At 35.7% G+C, this 23,928-nt stretch overlaps 1 protein-coding gene across 33 annotated transcripts in view; it reads right to left on the minus strand.

Annotated features, from left to right (window-relative positions):
* Window positions 1-23,646, minus strand: part of STXBP5L (syntaxin binding protein 5L) — a 325,816-nt gene extending 302,170 nt beyond the window's left edge. For 8 of the 33 annotated variants that reach the window (XM_021070302.2, XM_021070300.2, XM_021070297.2 and 5 more), the window contains exons 1-2: window positions 23,536-23,646; window positions 22,196-22,392 (exon numbers count right to left, since the gene is read on the minus strand). In XM_021070302.2, the coding sequence (XP_020925961.1) occupies window positions 22,196-22,384 (189 nt within the window). In that variant the 5' untranslated portion in view covers window positions 22,385-22,392; window positions 23,536-23,646. Of the gene's footprint in view, window positions 1-22,195; window positions 22,393-22,664; window positions 22,715-22,907; window positions 23,026-23,194 lie in introns of those variants that run through there. The other 25 variants (XM_084991110.1, XM_084991108.1, XM_084991100.1 and 22 more) reach the window with 9 other exon arrangements.
* Between the last annotated feature and the right edge of the window lie 282 nt (window positions 23,647-23,928).

Genomic DNA, 23,928 nt, shown 5'->3' on the forward strand with positions numbered 1-23,928 from the left:
ACTCACTGAATACTTCTTGAATTTAAAATAATAAATTTCAATATAATAAAAAATATTTAAACTTATACCCTTACTATTGTGCTTCAAACCCAGATTGAAAGTCTACAAATAATTCAGTAATTTGTAAATACCTGACAATTTTTTACTATCACTGTGATGATGGAAGTCCTTTCAACTGTATAGTTCTAGTTTCCAGTCTGGCTTATAAGTGATTAGAAGTTTGGGGTTAATAGATATAAACTATTGCCTTTGGAATGGATTAGTAATGAGATCCTGCTGTGTAGCACTGGGAACTATGTCTAGTCACTTATGATGGAGCATGATAATGTGCAAAAATAGAATGTGTACATGTACATGTAACTGGGTCACCATACTGTACAGTAGAAAAAAATGTATTGGGGAAATAACTATTAAAAAATAATAATAGAAGCGAAAAAAAAATTTGTCACTCTGATCTACACAAGAAGGAAAAGGCCAAAAGAACTGAAAATCTATAAATTTTGTTAGATCCATCAGAGAACTCAGGTAACAGGGCAAAGCACTAGCCCCTAAAACTGGAGAGACAGACAGGTGGATATAGAGAATCACAACTTAGGAGCAGAAACCACCAATGTGAACCAGTACCATTGTAAAAAAACCTAATTGGTAATTAACAAATTACTGGGAATTCAATATGGACAAGTTTGAGAGTTAAAAACTTCAAGGGGCTTAGTCTTACTAGTGCAACCCACACTTTTGTGAGTTTTACCTCTAGAATACCTACCAGTTTCTCACAGTGAAGATCAGAGGAAAATCCCTCCTGCTTCTGGAAGAGAGAGAGGGAAGACATATCTAACTGAAATATGCCCAGGGCATTCTGTTCTTCTTAACAAGTCCTGGCTTTGAGAGAAGCAATTTTACCACAGCCCAACTGACTAGGGGAAGGAAAATATTCAACTCTAGCACCTTATACACTTCAAGGTGGGAGAAGAGAAATATCAACTCTGGCCTTCCTGTCTCAACTAAGGGGGCAGGGGGAGGAGACTGAGAAGCACTTGTGAAAATCACAGCACAGGGGAACAAGCTCACTAAAAGACTGAATTCTAACAGAACTATAATACATACCCTCCATATCTTAACACCTTATCAACAGTGTTCCTCTACAATAAAAAGGGGGGAAAAAACAGAAGGAACTGTACAGTTTAGATTTTATTAAGTAGGAGTCTCTAGGGAAACCCAAAGACAACAGGGGAGACAAACATAAGCACACGAGAGGAAACTTTAGCCTCTAACACCACTGCTACGGCAAATGCAAAACAAGGGCTAGTCATAGCCACATAAAAGCCCTACACTAAATGCCTACTTAACTCAGTTCCTTTTACTCTGTATATCATGTCTGGCCCTCAACAAAAAAGTATAAGATATACTTAAAGACCAAAAAGAAAAAAGAAAAAAATACAGCTTGAAGATACAACAAACATCAGAACCAGCTTTGGATGTGGTAGAAATTTTGTAACTCTCGGCCCATGAATTTAAAACAACTATGATTAATATGCTTAAGGGCTCTAAAGGAAAAAGTGGATTATACACAAGAACAGATGGGTAATGTAAGCATAAAGACGGACACTTTAAGAATTTTTTTTAAAAGCTAGAAATCAAACACACTATAAAACAGAATGGAAGAATTCTTTTGATGGGTTCATCAATAAACTGAGCTCTGCTGAGAAAATAAGCAAGCTTGAAATGTCAATAGAAACTTCCAAAGCTGAAATGCAAAGAGAAAAGAGAAAGAAGAAATCAGAAGAGAATATCCAAGAACTGAGGAACAAGAAAGGTGTAACACATGTAAGGGGAATATGAGAAAGAAAAGAGAAAAAAAATAAAAATAAAACAGAATATTTGAAAAACCAATGACAGAATTTCTAAAAATTAATAACAGATGCCAAATCATAGTTGTAGGAAACTCAGAGAATTCCAATCAGGATAAATACCAAAAAATCTACACCTACACATATCATATTAAAATTGTAGAACATCAAAGACCAGGAGAAAAATCTTGAAAGAAGTCAGAGAAACAAAACCTTACCCATAAAGAATCAAGGGTAAGAATTACATCAAACTTCTCTTCAGAAACCATGTAAGCAATAAGAGAGTAGAGTAAGGAGTTCCTGTCGTGGCTCAGAGGAAACGAATCTGACTAAGAACGATGAGATTGCAGGTTCGGTCCCTGGATTAAGGATCATTGGGTTAAGGATCTGGCATTGTCGTGAGCTGTGGTGTAGGTTGCAGACTCAGCTCAGATCTCATGTTGCTGTGGCTGTGGTGTAGGCCAGCAGCTATAGCTCTGATTCAGCCCCTAGCCTCAGAACCTCCATATGCTGCAAATGCAACCCTGAAGAAAAAAGAAAAAAAAAAAAAGAGAGAGAGAGACAGAGAGTAGAGTAAAATACTGTAAATGTTTAAAGAAAAATACCCACTAACCTGGAATTCTGAATCCAGTGAAATTATTATTCAAGAGTGAAGGAGAAATAAAAATTTTCTCAAACAAAAATTATGGGAATTTTTCACCAGTAGACCTGGCTTGTAAGAAGTGTTGTAAGAAATTTTTCAGAAAGAAAAACAATGATATAGGTCAGAAATTTAAATCTCTATAAAGAAAAGTAGTGTGTTAGAGAAGGAATAAACAGAGATAAAAATCTTTTATTCTTCTCATTCTTAATTGACCTAGCAGATCATAGTTTGTTCAAAGGTAGTAATTGTGAGAATGCATTCAGTGATTATAACCTACAGATAAGAGAAATGAATGACAGCAATGTTAGGACAGGAGGAAGAAATTTAGAACACTGTTATAAGGAACTTCTGCTATCTATGAAGTGATAGTTTTTAAAAGAGGACTTGGATTAGTTGTGAATGTATACCACAAACTCAAGGACACTCACTTAAAAGCATAAAAAGAAGTATAGTTGATAAGTTAAGAAAGGAGAGAAAATTTAATCATATAAAATGCTCAGTTAAAACCAGAAAAGGTAGAAGAGTATAAGACCAAAAAAAAGCAAAGAGCAACAAATAGAAAAGGTAACAACTGCAATATTTATTAATCCAACCATAATAATAACCATTTTTAAACCACATTAATAACCATTTTAAAAGTCAATAGACTAAATACGTCAATTAAGACTGTCAAAGTGGATAAAACAAAATAAGACCTCAGCTATTTGTTTTCTCCAAGCAACCTACCTTATTTGTCAAGATACAGATCAATTAAAAGTAAAAAAAAAATGGAGAACCTTACCAAGCTAACACTAATCAAAACAAGGCAGAAGTAGCTATGTTAATTTCAGGGAGACTTTAGAAAAAGGAAAATTATCAGGGATTAATGCCATTACATAATAATAGAGGGGTCAGTTCTCCAAGAAGACATGGCAATGTTTAATGTGTATGCAACTAACAATAGAATATCAAAATATATGAGGCAAAAACTGATAGAACTGCAAGGAGAAATAGGAAATTATAATTGGAGACTTCTATACCCCTCTCTGAGTAATTGACAGATACAGCAGGCCAAAACTCATAAGGACAAAATTGAACTGAACAATACATCAATTAATTAGGTCTAATTAGCATTTATAGAATACTTAGAATACTTCATCCAAAGTAGCAGAATAAACATTCTTCTCAAGCTCACATAGATCATTCACCAAAATAAAACACACTCTGGCCAGACTTAACAAATTTAAAAGTACTGAAATTACATAAAGCATGCTATAAAACCACAGTGGAATTAAACTATAAATCAATAAGAAAGTAGCTGGAAAATCCCAAAATACTTGGATTAAACAATACACTTCTAAATAATACATGGGTCAAACAAGAAATTCTAAGAGAAATTAAAAAGGTATTGAAAAAAATTTTAAATCCTTCAAGACAATTTTAAATTGTGAAAAATTATTCTTAATTTGGGAACAGAAGCAGACCATATAATTAGGCAAAAACAGCTGAGACGGCAAATAGAAAGACTGAACAAAGAAAGATGAAAAACCTAGAGAAAGAAATCATGCAAAAAGGTGGAAGAAAAACAGTTCATTAGAGCTAAACTGGGCAGACAGAATTAAAGGGACAGAAAAAAAAATCTCAAAATATTTTTGCAGCGTGAAATTACAAAAAAAAAGTCGTTTGGTGGTTTTAGTAAACTACTAACATTCCTTTAAAAGTAGTCTTTTCACTAGATTAAGGGTATTAAGTAATCTTTGACCAACAGATTTGGTGTGACGTTATTTTTGCTGCTAGTTCCCCATAATCTTTGATCCTGATTTCTCAAAATCACCCTGAGTATTTGGATTCTTTCTTAGTATCACAGTCCTCTTGCATCACTCTTTCCTCTACTTTTCCAGGTTCTTTAGTTTTCATCTTGAACTTTAATCTTTACCTATATTTGATCACACTTAAAGCAAGCAAATACAATCTTTAGGCAAATTAACTGCCTTCTGTGACTATGCTCTATGTACCTTCTTGCCTGAATCTCTACCAGACTAAGTTAAATTTATGAGTATGATTCATTCAACAACCTGGCCATCCCGTTCCCAAATATAATGCTCTCCTTAAATACATATTTGCTAAGGATATTATTTTACCTCACATAATTCCTTTTATCAAATAATTTATGTTTGCCAGTATAGGAGTGACTAAAAAGAAAGGGTTATAAAAAACAGCAGTGATATTATTGCAGCACTGTAAAATATTTCTAGTGTTGCAGGCCAGATAATAATTTCTCTTCTGAAATTCAGTTAAAAAGCAGGTTTAGATGATGTCACATAGTTTAGGGGAAAAAAATCAGAGTATTATAGGCAGCTTACTTCATTCAGACTAATACATACACATCAGAGATTCCTTTAGGATTTTTGAAAATTAGTTTTATTTTTATAAATAGTTTTATTTTTGAAAATTAGTTTTATTTCCACAGTAAATGGAATTTTGTATATTCACCTAGCTATACAAAAATACTAAATTGACTTGCTGGGTTGGAACTCTCAGAAAAGCAAGAATTACTTCAGATCTTCTATTTACCTGCTGGAATTGAAAATGGCTGCTAGAGTTCCTGCTGTGATGCACTGGGATAAGAATCCAACTGCATTGGCTCAGATCACTCTGGAGGCAAGGGGTTAATCCCCTGCCCAGCACAATGGGTTAAAAGATCTGGTGTTGCCACAGCTGCAGTGTAGGTCTCAGTTGCAGCTTGGATTTAATCCCTGGTCCGAGAACTTCCCTATGCCCTGGGTGCATCCATAAACATAAATAAATAAATAAATAAATAAATAAATAAATAAATAAATAAAGGTTGTCTGCCAGGGAGCATTTTATGAAGAAAATAAAATCTGCATTATTTTCTCAAAATGGAGAGGAAAAGAAAATGTGACTAAATTGACAAATAGTGCAAATGAAAATAAGAAATCATCATACTTATTAAGGATAGTTGTTTTCAAGTAAATTGTTTCAACTATATAATTATACTAAACAATAGCTGTTGTCCAACAATTATACATAACAAATTCAAATCAACCAATAGGGTTAGTTGGCTGTCAGTAAGAAAAATTTCTCCTGTTGACATTTTGAACCAGGCCTGCTTAGCAACATATTGTAGCAACTTTAACTACAAAAGCTACTTTAAAAGTAATAAATTGCTAAAAGAGAAAAAAGCAGCCTCTAACAGCTGTCAGCTGGAGCTTGCCTGGCACTAACAGCTAGGCCATGGTGTTCTGTTGAACATGAACAATTTCACAGAAAATCAACATCAAACAAGGCCACACTATGAAGCAAGATAAAAACAAAACCATGCAGAACCATGTCTGGGCACAGATAAATATAAGAACATCACAAAAACCACACTAATGATTAAACATTCCCCTCATCTAGCTAACATAAGCAACTGCTGCTGCTTCCTTAGCAATTATAGCTTTAGTCCCATGCCGTTCCTCTTGCTTCCTAGATAAAAATTCTTAGGATACCAACTAATAGAAATGTCCCCAACTTTCTGACAACACTCAATTCATGCTTCTTTGAACTTTGCTAAAATCACCTAACACAAGCCCAAATCCAATAACAAGCCCTTCCTAACATCCTCTTACTGGGATGTCTCATGGTTCCCTTTGGTATGCAATCTACCTAGTTGTAATAAACCCAGCTTTGTTTGACTACATGTACACAGTCTTTGAATGATGGGCAAGGACACTGCTTTTCCTTTCAAATATTCCAAAACCCAGTCTACATATTATTTTGATCAGTCTTTAGCCTGAAAATTGTCAGTATGTTGGCAAAAGAACAAGGCTGAAAAATGTAAGAAACTTGTAGTCCTGGAAACAAATCCTAGTACATATCAAAAGTTAATGTATGACAATTTCTCCAAAGAAGACAGACAGATGGCTAAAAAGTAAATGAAAAGATGCTCTACAAATTATTAGATAAATGCAAATAGAAACTGCAGTGAGGTATCACCTCATACCAATCAGAATGGCCATCATCAAAAAAGTCTACAAATAATAAATTCTGAAGAGGGTGTGGAGAAAAGGGAACCCTCCTACACTCTTGGTGGGAATGTAAACTGGTGCAACCACTATGGAGAAAAGTATGGAGGTTCCTCAAAAAACTAAATCTAGAACTACCATATGATCCAGCAATCCCACTCCTGGGCATATATCCAGAGAAAACCATAATTCGGAAAGACACATGCACCCCACTATTTATGACAGCCAAGACATGGAAGCAACCTAAATGTCCATCAACAGAGGACTGGATAAAGATGTGGTACATATATACAATAGGATATTACCCTTGGCCATAAAAAAGAACAAAATAATGCCATCTGCAGCATTATGGATGGACCTAAGGATCATCATACTAAGCGAAGCAAGTCAGAGAGAGAAAGACAAATGTCACATGAGATCATTGATATGTGGAATCTAATAAAAATGATACAAAAGAACTTACAAAACAGAAAGAGACTTAAAGATTTCAAAACCAAACTTACGGTTACCAAAGGGGAAATGTTTAGGGGAGGAGGGATAAATTGGGATGTTGGGATTGGTATATACACACTATTTTAAACAAAATTATTAAGTAACAAGTACCTACTGTATAGCACAGGGAAGTCTATTCAGTACTCTGTGATGGCCTATCTGGGAAAAGAATCTGAAAAATAATGGATATAATTATTTGTATAACTCATTCACTTTGCAGTACACCTGAAACTAATAAAATATTGTAAGTCAACTATACTCCAATGAAATTTTTTTAAAAAGTTAATATATGACAAAGAAGTATCACAACCCATAAAAAAAAGGAACAATCACTTAGTAAATGGTATGCTAAAACTGTCTATTTGGTGGGGAAAAAAAAATTTTTTTGGTTAGACCCACAGCATGTCATTGACCAAGTCCTATGGGTTATTTCCCAGGCTAGGGATTTAACCTGCATCACAACAGTGACCCATGACAACACTGGATGCTTATGCTGCTGCAACACAACGGAATTTCTGGCAAAATTATTTTAGATCTTTATGAAAAATCATTCATGCTACACAACCAAATTCCTTTTTTTTTTTTTTTTTTTTTTTGTCTTTTCTAGGGCCATACGCACGGCATATGGACGTTCCCAGGGGTAAGGGTCTAATCAGAGCTGTAGCCACTGGCCTTTGCCAGAGCCACAGCAACCCGGGATCCAAGCTGTGTCTGTGACCTACACCACAGCTCATGGCAAGGCCGAATCCTTAACCCACTGAGTGAGGCCAGGGATTGAAACCGCAATCTCATGGTTCCTAATCGGATTTGTTAACCCCTGAGCCACGACGGGAACTCCTTTTTTTTTTTAGGGCCACACCTGTGGCATACAGAAGTTCCCAGGCTAGGAGTCAAATTGGAGCTGCAGCCATGAGCCTAACCACAGCCACAGCAACTCAGGATCCAAGCCACATCTGAAATCTACATCACAGCTCACAACAATGCCAGATGCCTAATCCACTGAGCAAGGCCAGGAATTGAACCCATATCCTCATGGATACCAGCTGGGTTCATTACTGCTGAGATACAATGGGAACTCCACCAACCACATTCTTATTGGATAAAAAAGTTAAAATATAAAAGATCAAAGCATGAGAAAAAAATAGAAATAAACATTTAATCAAAATTCTGAATTTTAGAGGCACTTTCTTGCTTAGGAGATAAAAAGAAAGGGATCAATATATATAAACACACCAAAAAAATTATATATATATATGAAATTATATATATGAAAATCATTTATATATATAAATGAAAGTCAATGAATTTCTAGGGAATATTTTCACAAAAACATAATAGACAAAAATATATTTAATATATAAAAATGTTATACAAACTAACAGAAAATTACTAAGAACCAACAGGTAAAAGGTAAAAGATATGAAAATAAAATTCATGAGGGGAGAAATTCAACTGGTTAATAAATATATGGAAAAATAATGAAGGTCACTAATAATCAAAAATATAAATTAATATAATAAAATTAATTAAAATAAGTTTTGTTTTTATCTCCTGAATTAGAAAAATATTTTTAAATATCTAAAGCTAGTGAGTATATTATTAAACTGACAGTTATATATTACTGAATTGAGCTTAAATTGGTGAAATCCTTTTGGAAGGAAATTCAGCAAGATATATAACTCAACTTACCTACATAAGTCTATATAACCCAGCTCTTTTACCTCTAGAAATCTAGTCTGGGGAAATAATATTAAATGTACTGATGGCTTTAATACTCACAGACATTCATAACAACATAATCAAAAGGATGGAAAAATTGAAACAATCTAAATTTTCCATAATAAAGGAAGAGTGCCTCCACTAGATGAACTTCTTATAAAGACATTAAACTTAAGAAAAAATTCATAACATGGAAAAAATATATTTAACGATAAGCAAAAAAATTCAAGGATGTAGAATTTTATGAGACCCATAATGCATACCAAAATACAACTGAGAGACTGAACATACTATACAATATATAACATTGAACCAAGCATGACAATAGAACTCCAGCTCACAAACTCAGTAGCATCAATCAGCTCAGGAAGCCAAACCACAATCCCAGCAGCAACCATTCCAAGAAACCAAACCACAACTTCTGCTGCTATCAGCCTAGAACATTCAGACTTGGTCAATGACTGCCACGCTCCCTAATTTTTGCAGACCCTTCCCCCACAACACTTCAAACTTACTACCATTGAGAAAGCCAAATATTCTCCAAAGAAGATGATATACAGATGGCCAACAGGCACATGAAAAAATGCTCAGTATCTATGAGGTACCACCTCACACCATCATTAACAAGTCAACAAATAACAAATGCTGGTGAGGGTATGGAGAAAAGGGTACCCTCCCGCACTGTTGGTGGGAATGTAAATTGGTACAACCACTATAGAAAACAGTATGGAGGTACCTCAGAAAACTAAATATAGAACTACCATATGACCTAGTAATCCCACTCTTGGGCATATATCCAGACAAAATTTCCTTGAAAAAGACACATGTTATGTTCACTGCAGCACTATTCCCAATAGTCAAGACATGGAAATAACCTAAATGTCCATTGACAGATGAATGGATTAAGACAATGTGGTATATATACACAATGGAATACTACTCAGCCATAAAAAGGACAAAATAATGCCATTTGCAGCAACATGGACGGAACTAGAGACTCTCGTACTAAATGAAGTAAGTCAGAAAGAGAAAGACAAATACCATATGGTTATCAAATATCTAAAATCTAATATATGCCACAAATGAAACTTTCCACAGAAAAGAAACTCATGGACTTGGAGAACAGACTTATGGTTGCCAAGAGGGAGGGCCAGGGAGTGGGATGGACTGGGAGTCTGGGGTTAATAGATACAAACTATTACATTTGGAGTGGATAAGCAATGAGATCCTGCTGTATAGCATAGGGAACTATATCTAGTCACATGATGAAACATGATGGAGGATAATGTGAGAATAAGAATGTATATATATGTGTGACTGGGACACTCTGCTGTACAGTAGACAGAACACTGTAAACCAAATATAAAGGAAAAAACAAAAATCATTAAAAAATTAAATTAATAAAAAAACAAATATTTTTCTAAAACCAATCACATAGGATGGCCTACTTATAGTCAGTCTATTCACATTCTCAATAAATCAAAGTACACTCCTCATCAGTATTCTTATTCTCACTCTCCTCTTTCCTCTAATTCAGTTCTTAATTAATTTGGCCTACTAATCTGAAATCTTAAAATAAATCTAAATTAATAGATTTGACCAATACAGTTTCAGCTCCTTGTTATATAATTCAAAGTACTGTAGAGTAAGCCCTTGCAAATGTTTTTTTTTTTTTCACCTGTCCTGTCTTTTAAATATTCACTTAAGAGAACTGTGAAACTGGATCCCATCCTACCCCTCCAGTAACTTATTTCATAGATAAAAATTAATACCATTAACTGCAAACTAAAGAATTTATTCTTTTTCATTTTGATATATCCTATGTCTTTTATATTTTCCTCTTTTCTAATATTCTCAGGGACATTTATCCCACAGCACAAAACAAGATAGGAATGGCTCAGACTGACTAAAAATAATATTTTTCCAAATCCTTAAAAGATGTGACCATCTCTAGAAAATAACTGTTTTTAAAATTATTTTTTTAATTGTTATTTCCCCAATATAATTTTTTTTCTACAGTAACTTTTAAGTCTACTTGTCATCTTGGAGTTCACTGCACAGCCAATTTCCACACATATAGCCTTCCAGTTCAGAAATGAATCAGACAAAGAGTTTTGTTTTCAACAACACACACAAAAGCACAGCATAGCTGATCTCAAAACAAACTATGACATTACACAAATTCAACCAAAAGTAAGTTCAAGTCAGGTAAGAATGAAATGTGGACCCTGTTTGGATCCCAATCCAAACAATTCAATTAGAAAATGATGCTATGGGACAATTGAATAAATTTTAACATTAACTGAATATTAGATTAGACAAAGAGATTTTGTTCATGTTTTTAGATGTGACAATGATTTGGGGTTTATATTTTTTAAAAGGCAGAAGGTCCTTATCTGATCTCTCAAGTTTTTAAAGATAAAATGGCATTATGTCTAGGATTTGCATTAAAATAATGAAATGGAGATGAAGATTTCCAAAGTTAGTAACTGTTGAAGCTGGAAGTTTTATTATACTATTTCCTCTGTTGTTGTTATTTTGTTTTCCATAAAATAAGTAAAAAACAAAAGACAGGTGAAAGTAATGAGCATCTCTGTGACAGGAAGAATCTGTGACCATGTTAAATTATATGGAAAGAGAATTAAGGGGGTTAAGGATTATGCAGATGGAATGAAGGCTGCTAATCAGTGGACGTTGAGATAGGGAAATTAATCTGGATTATCCTGGTGGGTCCAATGTAATCATAAGGGTCTTTAAACATGGAAGAGGAAAGCAAGAAAAGTTCGAGTTGAAGTGATGAAATGTGAGAAAGCTTTAACTGGTCACTGTTGGTTTTGAAGATAGAAGAGAGCCCCCAATTAAGGAATTGTGAGCAGCCTGTAAAAGCTGGGAAAGCAAAGAAAACACTCTCCTAGCACCTCCAGAAAGGAATGCAGTCTTACCAATGCCTGGATTTTAGCCTAGTCATACCCCTTTCAGACTTCTGATTTCCTGAACTATAAAATAACGAATTTGTATTGTTTTAAAGCACTAAGTTTTTGGTAATTTGTTGCGGCAGAAACAGGAAACCAAAACAATCTCCTAATGAAACCATATATTTTTATTTACCTGAAAGAAGATAAAGCGCAGAGTTTACAGAGAACTCAAATGAAATATGTATTCTCTTCAAGTAAAGAAAAAATTTCCAAATCAGATACTCAATTTTCAAGGGAATATCATACTTCTATTCCCCACTCTACCCTTTCCTTTCTGGTAGCCTCAATTTCTCTTTTGTGTGTCTACTCTATTACCCCACTACAATATACCAAAATGCTATCAGAATCTACCATCTCTGCTACTTTCCCAACAATTTTCTCTTATTTACAATCAATTTGCACGTTTACTCTTAAAAGTAATGATTCTATGAATTCTATTCTCTATTATAGTGTGATCTGAATTCTATCCATCATCTTACTATAAATATTTTTATCCTAATCAAGTTATATTTGATCTAATTCAGCTGTCTCTTGGTAGTTAGGGTTAGTCTGTTTGCTTGCTTTTCATTTGTTTTGTTTTCACCATCCTTGATTAAGGGATGCAATCCTGAGATACTCTTGAATTTCTTAATACTCTTTCTAAAGAAAGATTCAGATTATCTGCCTCTATTTCTGGGTTTTCGTCATAACATTCTGCTCAATACTCCTGTATCTCCTTTGTTAGCTTTACATTTTCTATCTACTTAAATGCTTAGAAACTGTAAGTATTCCCCTCAGACTCAGTCTAACTTCTCAACTTACTGTACTACTGATTTTCAAACTTTTTTGGTTTGCAGGTTTATACATAGGTTTTTGGTCAATTTATAATGAAGAAATTAGACTGAACATTAAGCAATCCAATCAACTTTCTTGACCATTTAACTAATGTTATTGTTTTCATTTAGGTAAAGTACTATATTTCTAATATGACTGAAATCTATAGGTGATTAACAGAGCAGAAAAACTGAGGAAATATAACAGTTTTTTCTAGCTATGCTACCTTTTAAATCCAGGTATTAAACCTACACCTAAAACCATCATTATTTATAATGAAATCTATATCCCAGTATGATGTTGCTTTTATGCTATTTTCAATTCGAGATACTTACTGTATACATACAATCCAATAATAAGACACAATTAAAATTAAAACATTAATACCATAATTTTAATTAAAATTCATTATATTGATTATGTATCATCATTATATATAATTACATTCAAAATCATTCTCTACCCCATCAAAAACATTGGTAATTTGGGGCCTCCAACAGAACTAAAATCATACCCTTCTAAGTCCAGAAATTATCATAAGTTATTTCACTGATAAATCAATCAAAACACATTATTTCACTCTTCTTATAGTCAGCTGGCTGAGAATGGTTTCCGTTCTAATCATGTTTTATTATGATTATAATATCTTTTGAAAAATAAAATTGTCAAAGTTATCTTCTCGTATTCCTTCAATGACTATGATGCTCCATTTAACCAATTCTCACCACAGTATTACAGCAGGCCTATCATGCACTTTTTAGAGGCCTTCTATTCATTACAACTACCGTCTATAAATCCCTTAAATACAATTTCTATTTTTTTGCTTTCTGAAACTTAATCACTGATTTTCTACCAATCCTTAAAAACAGATTTTAGCTTTACCTAGAAAATTAGAAATGGTTCCCCAGTATGCTTAATACATATATTTAAATGAAAACACTTTTTTAAAGACACATTAAAAGAGTATCCTTTCAAATATTAAAAAAGAATTGTTATCTTTCTTTTTTAAATTAAAAAAAGAGCTGTTACTATAACTAAAATCTTTTATAAGCTCATTATTTTGACGAGTAGGAACAAAAAACTCAATTTTCTCTTATGGCAAAAATTCAATTTAAAAACTTAAAACAGTGCTTCTATGTGAAAACTTTAAGGGATATATTCAAAGTTACTGCTATTAAAACTAATATGTAGGGAGTTCCCATTGTGGCGCAGTGGTTAACGAATCCGACTAGGAACCATGAGGTTGCAGGTTCGATCCCTGGCCTTGCTCAGTGGGTTAAAGATCTGGCATTGCTGTGAGCTGTCGTGTAGGTCGCAGGTATGGCTCAGATCTGATGTTGCTGTGGCTGTGGTGTAAGCCAGCAGCTGTAGCTCTGATTGGATCCCTAGCCTGGGAACCCCCATATGCCGCAGGAGTGGCCCTAGAAAAAGGCAAAAAGACAAAAACAAAAACAAAAAAACAAACAACAACAAAAAACAAAATAAAATAAAAAAACCAAAACACTAATATGTAAATGGTTCATAGAACTTTAATGTAGGAAATCACGGAGTTCCCGTCATGGCGCAGTGGTTAAGAATCTGACTAGGAACCATGAGGTTGTGGGTTCGATCCCTGGCCTTGCTCAGTGGATTAAGGATCGGCCTTGCCGTGAGCTGTGGTGTAGGTCACAGACTCGGCTTAGATCCCGCATTGCTGTGGCTGTGGTACAGGCCAGCGGCTACAGCTCTGATTGGACCCCTAGCCGGGAACCTCCATATGCTGCGGGAGTGGCTCAAGAAAAGGCAAAAAGACAAAAAAAAAAAAAAAAAAAGAACTGTAATGTAGGAAATCAATACAATCATTCTTATCATTAAAAGTAAACTGTGGGACTTCACCCTGTGATTTTTCACAGGCACAACAACTTCAAATGAAGGCAGAAAGGGTCTACAGAAATGTACTAAACTTCAAGAAATAGGAATTTGGTTTAATCACTAGTGATAATCTTACAGATAAACAAACTTGGAAATTATGTAAGATTTTAAATTAGCTCTATATTGAGACATGCTCAAAACATGATAGCACTGTTTTTTTTTTAAGAACAGTTATACTCAGTGAGACCAACAACCCAATTTGCTGACAGTATACTACCATCAAAGGACCTTTTGTGAGGAAACATAATTGTTCTCTATGGTGACCTAAAAAATCTAATTGTATTTCCTACAAATCTATAATCCCTTACTCAAGCCTGTCCCAGCACCCTTATGTTCTTAGGATAAGCAAAGTAGAGAGTCTAGAGTACTGAGAAATTTGGCTTTGGATTTTTCAGTTTTGTTTTGTTTTGTTTTGTTTTGTTTTTGGTGGGGAGGGGCTGCTGGCATGTGAAAGTTTTGGGGCCAAGGATCAAAGCCACACCACAGCAGTGACCCAGCCACTGCAATGATCACACAGGGTTCTTTACCCTCTCACTGGGCCACAAAGGAATTCCCTGGATTTTTTTCAGTTCTTAAGAAAAATTTTATTTTACGTCTTTTTGGTTCTTAAATTTGTTAACATCTTAATCCTAATAAAGTAGCTTAATTCTTTGGGTTTGCCTCCATTACCATTCTTAAAGATGCCCATTCTCTACTATCCACTTTGGTGACAGGAGCATGAAGTCTTTGTCAGATACTTTAACCATAATCAGTTATCCTGCAGTGTCAACTGTACTCTCTTTTATTCTACCAGTTTATAAGTATAGAATGAGACAAGTCCACACAACTCAGGGAATCTTTTATCATTCTTTTAATTAATGAAAATTTCAGAAATGTGGAACTATGATCACATAGTTGTGCCAGTCTCAGAGAACCTCCCTAGTAAAATGAAGTGAAACTAGAAGACTATGGAGACAATGAAAAACCTAGAGAAGGGGTATATAAGCAATTATTTTCAGCTTTCCAGGTCCTTGGAAAGCTCACCTCTCCACACTCCATGACTATGTTTCTGATCTTACATCTATTCATCTGGAAATTATCTCTGATATGAAGATCATGATTACAAATCAATTTCCCTGTGGAAGTTACACTGGTTATCTACATGTTGACACCACAGCCATTTATAAAAACAGCTTATCAATGTTGATAAAAAGTGAATTCACTAATTTAAGAGTTTATTCAAAACTTTAGAGATTACACCATCTGGTTCTGGTGATATATTTATTTTTGTCTATTTTGTTAATTAGGTCCAGAACATCCCATATATTTGTCACTGTCAATCTAATACTTTTGAATTGTTCCCCTAAAAAGATCATTTGGAAACAAAAATGATCCTAATATCTTCCTCATAAAAACTAAAATAAACTTAATTGAATCTTTCTACAATCTTCTTTTCCATATCTTTCTAAAAAGTATATACCATGTTCCTAAAGCAGTGTCACTATTTCACTCAACAGTTTCCTTGTGTTTATTAACACAAAATGCATTTAATAAAACATTTTCCTAAAAGATTGCTCAAAATGACATCTAATATGCTATTAACACATCACTCTATTAGATTCCTTCCTCTCATTCATTCATTTAACAAATATTTGGCTGTCTTCTATGTGGCAGGCTTTGTTCCATGAATTGTGAGACAGTTGTGAACAAAATAAAACTCTACCTTCACAAAGTTACATTATAATAGAAACAGCAAACAAAAAGCAAACAAATGTTTAATAACAGTTGTATTATCAAGAAAAAATGATCAGGATAAGAGTAGAGAATAAAGAGGGTAAGTAGTAGTCAATAAAGGTCTCTCTGAGAAGTTAACAGTTGAACTAGGAACTAAACGATGTAAAGGGAAGAAGTAATACAATTATGGGGGGGGGCGGGAGCGGGGGACACGTCCCATGTAAAGGAAACAGCAAATGCAAAAAGCCCTGAGGCAGTAATCATGTCTGAGAAACAGCAAGAAAGCCAATGTAGCTGGTGCTGAGAAAGTAGTAGAAAACAGCTGAAAATGATGTCTTGTCAGGGGCCAAATCATTTAGACCTTTCTAAGACATAATAGGACTTTTCATTCTAAGGGCTGTACCTGTGGCACATGGGAGTTCCCAGGGTAGGGGTCGAATCAGAGCTTCAGCTGCCAACCTACGCCACAGCCACAGCTGTACCATATCCAAGCTGCCTTTGCGACCTACACTGCAGCTCATGGAAATACCGGATCCTTAACCCACCGAGAGGGGCCAGGGATAGAACTGCATCTTCATGTATACTAGTCAGGTTCCTTAACACTGAATCACAATGGAACTCCTGATTTTATTTTTAAGAAAAATGAAAAGCTGTTGAAGAGTTCTGAGCATGAATGGCAGATACAATTTAAATTTTAAAAGGATTCTTCTACCTATTATGAGATGAGACTCATAAGGGTGAGGTCTGAGTCAAAGCAGGGAAAACCAATAAAAGGCCCTAAAATAGTAGTCCAGGCAAGAGATGTGGTGGAAGAGACACAGTCAGATGTGGAATGTATTTTTAAGGGAGAGGCAACAGAACAGTCTTTATCTTCTAAAAGTCTCTGTGTTTCCTAAGGAATTAATCATGTTGTCATTCCTAATAAGAAAAAATGAAGCATAAAAAGTACTGGATTTGAGAATCAAAGATAAGAACATTAAACTTAGCTATGTCTCTTACCAACTGGGAGATCTAAAGATACCACTTATATTCTTTAGTCTCAGTAAAATAAAAATATTAACACTTTCCTTGACTTATTTGTAGGACTGTTATGAAGGTCAAATGAGACCTCTTTCAGATGAAGCTTTCTAAATTTTAATTTAACCAACTTGCTAGATTAGCAAAAACTCTCCATTCTCTATGTAAAACATAGATTGACACTAATGGTTCATTAAATGCTTGAAACCAGTAAACTCTCTAGCAATAATATTCACACTCTCCTGCTCCCAGACTAATTAAGTGTGGGACAGTTAACTACAGGGATGAACATAAAATATACCTAGAAAAAATATATACATAATACACATATGTATGTTCATCTATACTTTGTATATATGTCTGTGTATATGTACACTTAGTTTATACACGTGTATGATCTAGATGAATGTGTATACATATGTGTATATATATTTATCATCCAAAATGTATTTGCTTGTTTAAATATATATACCTCAATTGACACAAGTTTCCTTCAAAAGCATATATGTCATTCTACTTTAAACAAACTAAAACTGAAGGGTGCATATAATGAACTTAGGATGGTTTATGGATGAGAAGTCCACATGGAATTCTAATCATAGAATGAACACTCCACAAAAAGATACTGGTCCTTTACTGATAAGTAAACTGATGCATATTTACATGTCTTCAGTTAAAATGTCTAAGACATATGTCATTGTTAATTACTTTACACTTTACACCTCTTTTCAATTAACAAACCAACCATGTATATGCTACTTCATAAAGTATATCAAGCACGTACTATACTGGAGCTCAATATTGACTGTGCATCAGAATTTCCTGAGGGGCTTTTTAAAAAAATGCAAGTGCCTAGGTCCCATCCCTAGAAACTTTGATTCTCTAAGACTAGAGTGGAGCTACGAATCTTTCTTTTAGACCTGTCATGATAGGTAGTGAAGGCCCTAACAATCATAAGAAAATAAAATATAATTGTCTCTCAAAGAGTTCACAGTATAATAACAGTGACCAAAAAATCTTTTTCAATCCCAATAAGTTCTTAAATTCACACTTCAGCAGATGGTATAAGAAAACAGAGAAGTGATATCATGTGGTATTTGCCTTTTTCTGACTTACTTCACTCAGTACGAGTCTCTAGTTGCATCCATGTTGCTGCAAATGGCATAATTTTGTTCTTTTTATGGCTGAGTAGTATTTCATTGTGTATATATACCACATCTTCCTAACTCAATCACCATATATGATATCGCTTATATCTGGAATCGAATATATGGCACAAATGAACCTTTCCACAAAAAAGAAAATCATGGACTTGAAGAATAGACTTGTGGTTGCCTAGGGGGAGGGGGAGGGGGAGGGAGTGGGATGGATTGGGAGCTTGGGGTTAACAGATGCAAATTATTGCTTTTGGAATGGATTAGCAGTAAGATCCTGCTGTGTAGCACTGAGAACTATGTCTAGTCACTTAGAATGGAGCATGATAATGGGAGAAAAAAGAATGGATACATGTATGTGTATCTGGGTCACCATGCTGTACAGTAGGAAAAAATATGTATTGGGGAAATAATTTTAAAAAAAAGAAAACAGAGAAGATGGGGAGAAAAGCTAATTCTGCCTGGGGCAGGTAGATAAGGAAGGCAGTGGTAAGATCTGTTTTCTTGAAAACAGTGTCTGAACTATGAGGTAATGAAAGGTAACTGGAACTTTCCAATTATATTAAAGCTGGAAGAGATATTCTAGCAAGAAGTAATAGGCTAAAAAATAACACTGAAATATGAGAAAATACAGTGCTTTCAGGGAATGCAATATATTTAGGGTATCAAGGAAATGAGGATGGAAAGGTAAACAGGTACCCCTTCTGAAAGGAACTATATACAGATCAAGTTAAACAGTCTGAAGTTTAGTGTATATAGTCGTGATTTCATATTATGTTCATGGAATTCAAGTTCAGAAAAGGCAATTCATTATTTCACAAATATCTGAACAGTATGGGCATTCAAATGCATACATACTGAGCTTAGAAGAAACTGCCCTAAGTCAATGCATTAACCTATTTTTTGCTGACCTTGAAGCAAAATTTCTTCTACCATTTCTGCATTTTTCAACTTCTTAACAGATGCCACAGATTATAAAGATTATACTTTACCTTTTTAGGCTAGCAAATGTCCTACTACTTTTCTATGAATAAAACCATACAACAAAACTAAATATTAAGTTTTTTATTGGCTGAATGATTTATTATAATTTATTTTCTAACTGTACTCCAATAAAGCACCATATTTGTTTGTTTTAACAAATGTTATTTACTGGTGTTTCACCCAAGACTTTTGTTTGTAGATAATCACTGCTCTAGGGAAACCAATATAGAAATTTTAGCAGGAAAAATGATATAATTAACATAATTCAGAAAGAACCATTATTATAACAAAATGAATTGGAATAGGTAAAACAAGAGGTAAGAAAATCAATTACAAATTGTAGAACAAGCAAGAAAATATGACGGAATAAACAAGTACTAGAGATAGTGAAAAGGGAATAAATTGTAGAGATACTAAGGAAATAGAATAGACAGGAACCGATCACCAGTCAAATAACATAGAGGAAAATGGTTTCCAAAAGAGCAGATTCTAGATTTATACTTTAATTTTGTCCATGTTGAAAAAATAGAAGTACTCAGAATATACTCAAAACAGGATGTTCTTTGCACATTTAACCAGTGAGTCCAAACAAATTCCTCATTTGAGAAACAGTTTTAATATTGGAATTTCCTTAATCCATCTTTACATATTTTACTATAGTCTAGGTAACCTGAAGTCATATAACCACTTTTTTGGTCCACACCCATATAGAAGTTCCCAGGCCAAGTATCAAATCCAAGCTGCAGGCGCAACCTATGCTACAGCTGCAGCAACAATGGATCCTAAACCAACTGCACCTGGCCAGGGATTGAACCCATGCCTCAGCAGCAACCCAACGTCAGATCCTTAACCCAATGTACCACAGAAACAACTCCAAACTACTTTGGAAAATTAACTATATTCCTATCCAAAAATGTCACAGTACTTTCTTCATTTAGTGAAATTAATACTGTTAGTGTTCAACTCATATAGCTATCTATCCCATAATTTCTTTGAAAATTGTTACCTAATATTCTATACCCCACTGGTTACAGTCATTCCACCAAGAACATGGTGATTTTAAAACTTTGACAATAATATAAATATGTATTTCACTGCCTTTTCCAACTTAGACCTTGCCTTCACCTAATTGTCTTTTTTGATCTTCCCAAAAACCATCTTAGGTAAGGAGAGCAGAAATACGTATTACTATACTACAGATGAGAAAATCAAGTCAAAAGGCAGAACAATGGCTTATCAAATATTATATGGCTGGCAAGTGGCAGAGGTTTAAATAAAATGCAAATTTTGTTTCCTAGGCCAGTACTCTTCCTACCATGCCATCTGTTTTTGAAGTAGAACATATTTAACTTCTGCCACTCTGCATGACTACCTCTTGCCTGAATAAATAGGAAGGTGACTATATATCCCATTTTCCTCTCTTGCATTCACCCATTTCCCTGGAAATGTTTTGCTTTAAACCTTTCTCTACCAGCTTTTTAACCTCAATAGCCCAATGCCATTCTGTTTCAGAAGTTTATCTTTTCTATATCAATTTTACCTCTACTAAAACTTTCCTGCATTACTATCACATTTATGAACTGAGAGAATTTGGAAATTTTTTCACAATCTTGGAATGGTAATAGTAATATACATCAAAGATTGGAGAATTAGGGTATAATTCCCCTGCTTAGCAGTTCAAATTTGGCCTCCAGGATCCTTTCACATACTTGCCTCATGACCACTATTAAGCTCCTCCCTAATCTAACAAAATAACTATTATTTCAAAGTTAGGACAAAATTGCATACAACTTTGTGTATAAAATTGTACTGTATACAAACTTCACAAAGTAGATTAGGATTAAATCTGTTTAACATAATTCTAAATAAACTCATTTTTATGTAAACTAATTTATAATATTTTAATAATTATAATGTTTTTATACTGACACTACTGGGAACTGAGACTAAGGCAATAATTGAAACTTATCCCATTACACATAATTTGTTTGCTACAAAAATAATTTTATCAATTTCAAAAAAATTTATGTTGAAGTACTAAAAAATTTAACAAATTTCTGTGATTTCAAAAATTTACTATTTCTTCTCATGTATTTAAATACACTTACAAAATTATATTCATCTGCATCATATGAACAACTTGGTAACTTTTTTTTATTGCACATGACAGGTCAAAAGCACATTCCTAGACTGCCCTCCAAAAAAGGACAATAAAAATTATAAATCAGTTTATGTCAGAAAATATAGCAATATCTCTATATATTAACACAAAACTTGTTTTGTAAATTCTCATCTCTCCCCATGAGAAACTCTTTCTTTTGATTATTAGAATTTCAACATTAAAGTATAATTACCTAAAGTTTCTTCACTAAACCAGAACATAGGTTATTTTGAGTTTTTATAAGCATTACAAGTATTAAGCCCACAGTATTTGCTTATTAAGAAGTTAAGAATCTGTCATGTTTTTATTCAGAATTTTAAACAATGACATTAGATCTTTTTAAATGAATATATTCATCTGGCTGTTATCTACTTAATTCTAGCAACATCTTAATAGTTTAATCATTTTATACTGAACAGTGAAATAAAATTAGTTTCTCTGAATGACAGCATGGGATTAACCAGAATGATAATCCTCTCCTTCCATTTACTACTTATACAGAAATGTTACACTAAAAGGGTATTGGGCCTTATTATCTTGCAAATTCTACTGTTTACATTTGCTTATTTCCCTCCTAAACTACCATTGCTTTTTAAATTGATACTGAAGTTGATACCCAGAATATTTTTGTTAATTGAAACTGCATCAGACTCTCTAATACTAGTATCTCAACAATTACAGGTCCCTAGAGAGTGTGTTCTAATTCTTTCCTCACAGCGGTAAAAGAAATAATAAGATTTAAGCCAATTCAAAACTTACCTTACATATCTGGAAATAGTCTGAAGTCAGGGTTTCCTGAATCTCCTCTCTGAGAACCCCTGCAGTCCCTCCTGGATGCACCGAACCACTTCCAGCTCCACCACCACTGTTACTGCCACTGCTGCTACCACTGCCAGGGGAGGAGGCAGTTAAGCCATCCAAAACTTTTCGGAAATTAAATTTCTTCATTTTAAAAACTGTTGAGAATTTAAAGGAAAGGGTGACTTAACACAAGGAATTATACGTAGGTTTAAGTGTTTAGCTTTTCATCAGTCATGGCGCTAACCAGTCCTCCTTTCAGGAGCACTGGTTTTAAATGAGTAAAAAAAAGAAAAAGAAAAAAGAAAAAGCGCGCGGGGGGGGGGGGCGAAATCAGCCTTCATTTTGTCAAATTTAATTCTAAAAAGAATATCCTTCAAAAATAAAAATAAAACACAGTTCCAAAAGCAGCATTATTTCCTCCACATACCTCAAATTTTCAAGGGCTTTATCCCCAGCTGTAGCTACGCTTTATCAGCACTGGGGTAAAAATAAAAGGCAGTGTCATCATCGTCATTAGCATTATATCATCATTATTATACAACCAAGCCAGAGTCCAACAGATCAAGACTGTCTTTCTTTAAAGCGGGCTTTCCTCCTAAAGGTTGAGCTCAGAGTATTTTATTTTCAGAAAAATGGGGGCGGGGGGGGGGGTTATTTACTCTGCCACCACCTTCCGGGCTCTTTCCCATCATCTTCAAAGCTCCGTTTTTCTCAATAGGACATACAGGGGGTGGGGGACAGGCCTTTTGCCATTCCCCACCCGGAACAGCTCGGACCCCAAAGCTTCTGCGGGTGACCCACAGGAACAGCCAACAGGAGGGGCGAGCGGCGGCGCCAACTGCCTCGGCTTCTCTCTCTGCCTCCCCCTTCCCTCCCCACGTCTCTGGCCTCCCTCCCTCCTCTCCCTCCTAACCCCCCCCCCCGCCCCGCTCTGCCCGCAGCCGCCGCCGCACTCGCCCGCCCGTCCGTCCGCTCTCCCCGCAGCACGGCGGCGGCTCTTGGGGGACATAAGGCAGTGGACGGCTGCGGCCCGCGTCCCTCCTCAGCCTGCTGGGCGAGCACTGCCACGGCTCCCCCGGTCCCTCCCCGGGCCGAGCGCCTAGGCGCGGAGCTCTTGCCCGCGGGCGCGCGAACACACAAACATCCTCACGCACACATTCGCGCGCCAGTCGGAGCACACACAAACACCCTCACGCGGGCGCTCACGCGCACAGACACACACAGGTGTGAGGGAGCCGCGGCTGGACGGCGGCGTCGGCGTCCCAGAGGGGTGACTATCCGACTCCCGACTTAGGCACCTTTCTCAGCCGCCAAGAGCCGCCAGCCAGCCCGGAAAGCTGAGGGTGCCGAGGGAGGCGGGCTCGCAGGCGTCGGTCTGGCCCGGCTCCGGCCGCTTCACCAGTCCCTCTGGTCCCCGCGCCCGGCGCTCTCCGAGGTCCTAACGGAGCAGACAGACACCACCGCAGGCTCCGCCTTCCCGCCGTGGGAGGCAAGCCCCGCCCCCGAACCGCCCCTCGCCCGCCCCGCCCCTCCTTCCCCGGCCGGCCGCTAGGGGCCTTGGAAAGGGGCGGAGAGCCCCGGGACGTCAAAGGGCGGGAGTAGTCTCCGCTCCAATCCTAGGTTCCGAAGGGCCAAGTTCCACGGTCGCAAGGCAAGGAAGAAATTTGGGGATAGGTCGAAGAAAGAGCCAA

Source organism: Sus scrofa, chromosome 13 (genome assembly GCF_054392235.1).
Source record: "Sus scrofa isolate SSC_HxYL_T2T_F1_AM1 chromosome 13, Sscrofa_HxYL_maternal_Yorkshire_Landrace_v2.0, whole genome shotgun sequence".
Lineage (NCBI taxonomy): Eukaryota > Metazoa > Chordata > Mammalia > Artiodactyla > Suidae > Sus > Sus scrofa.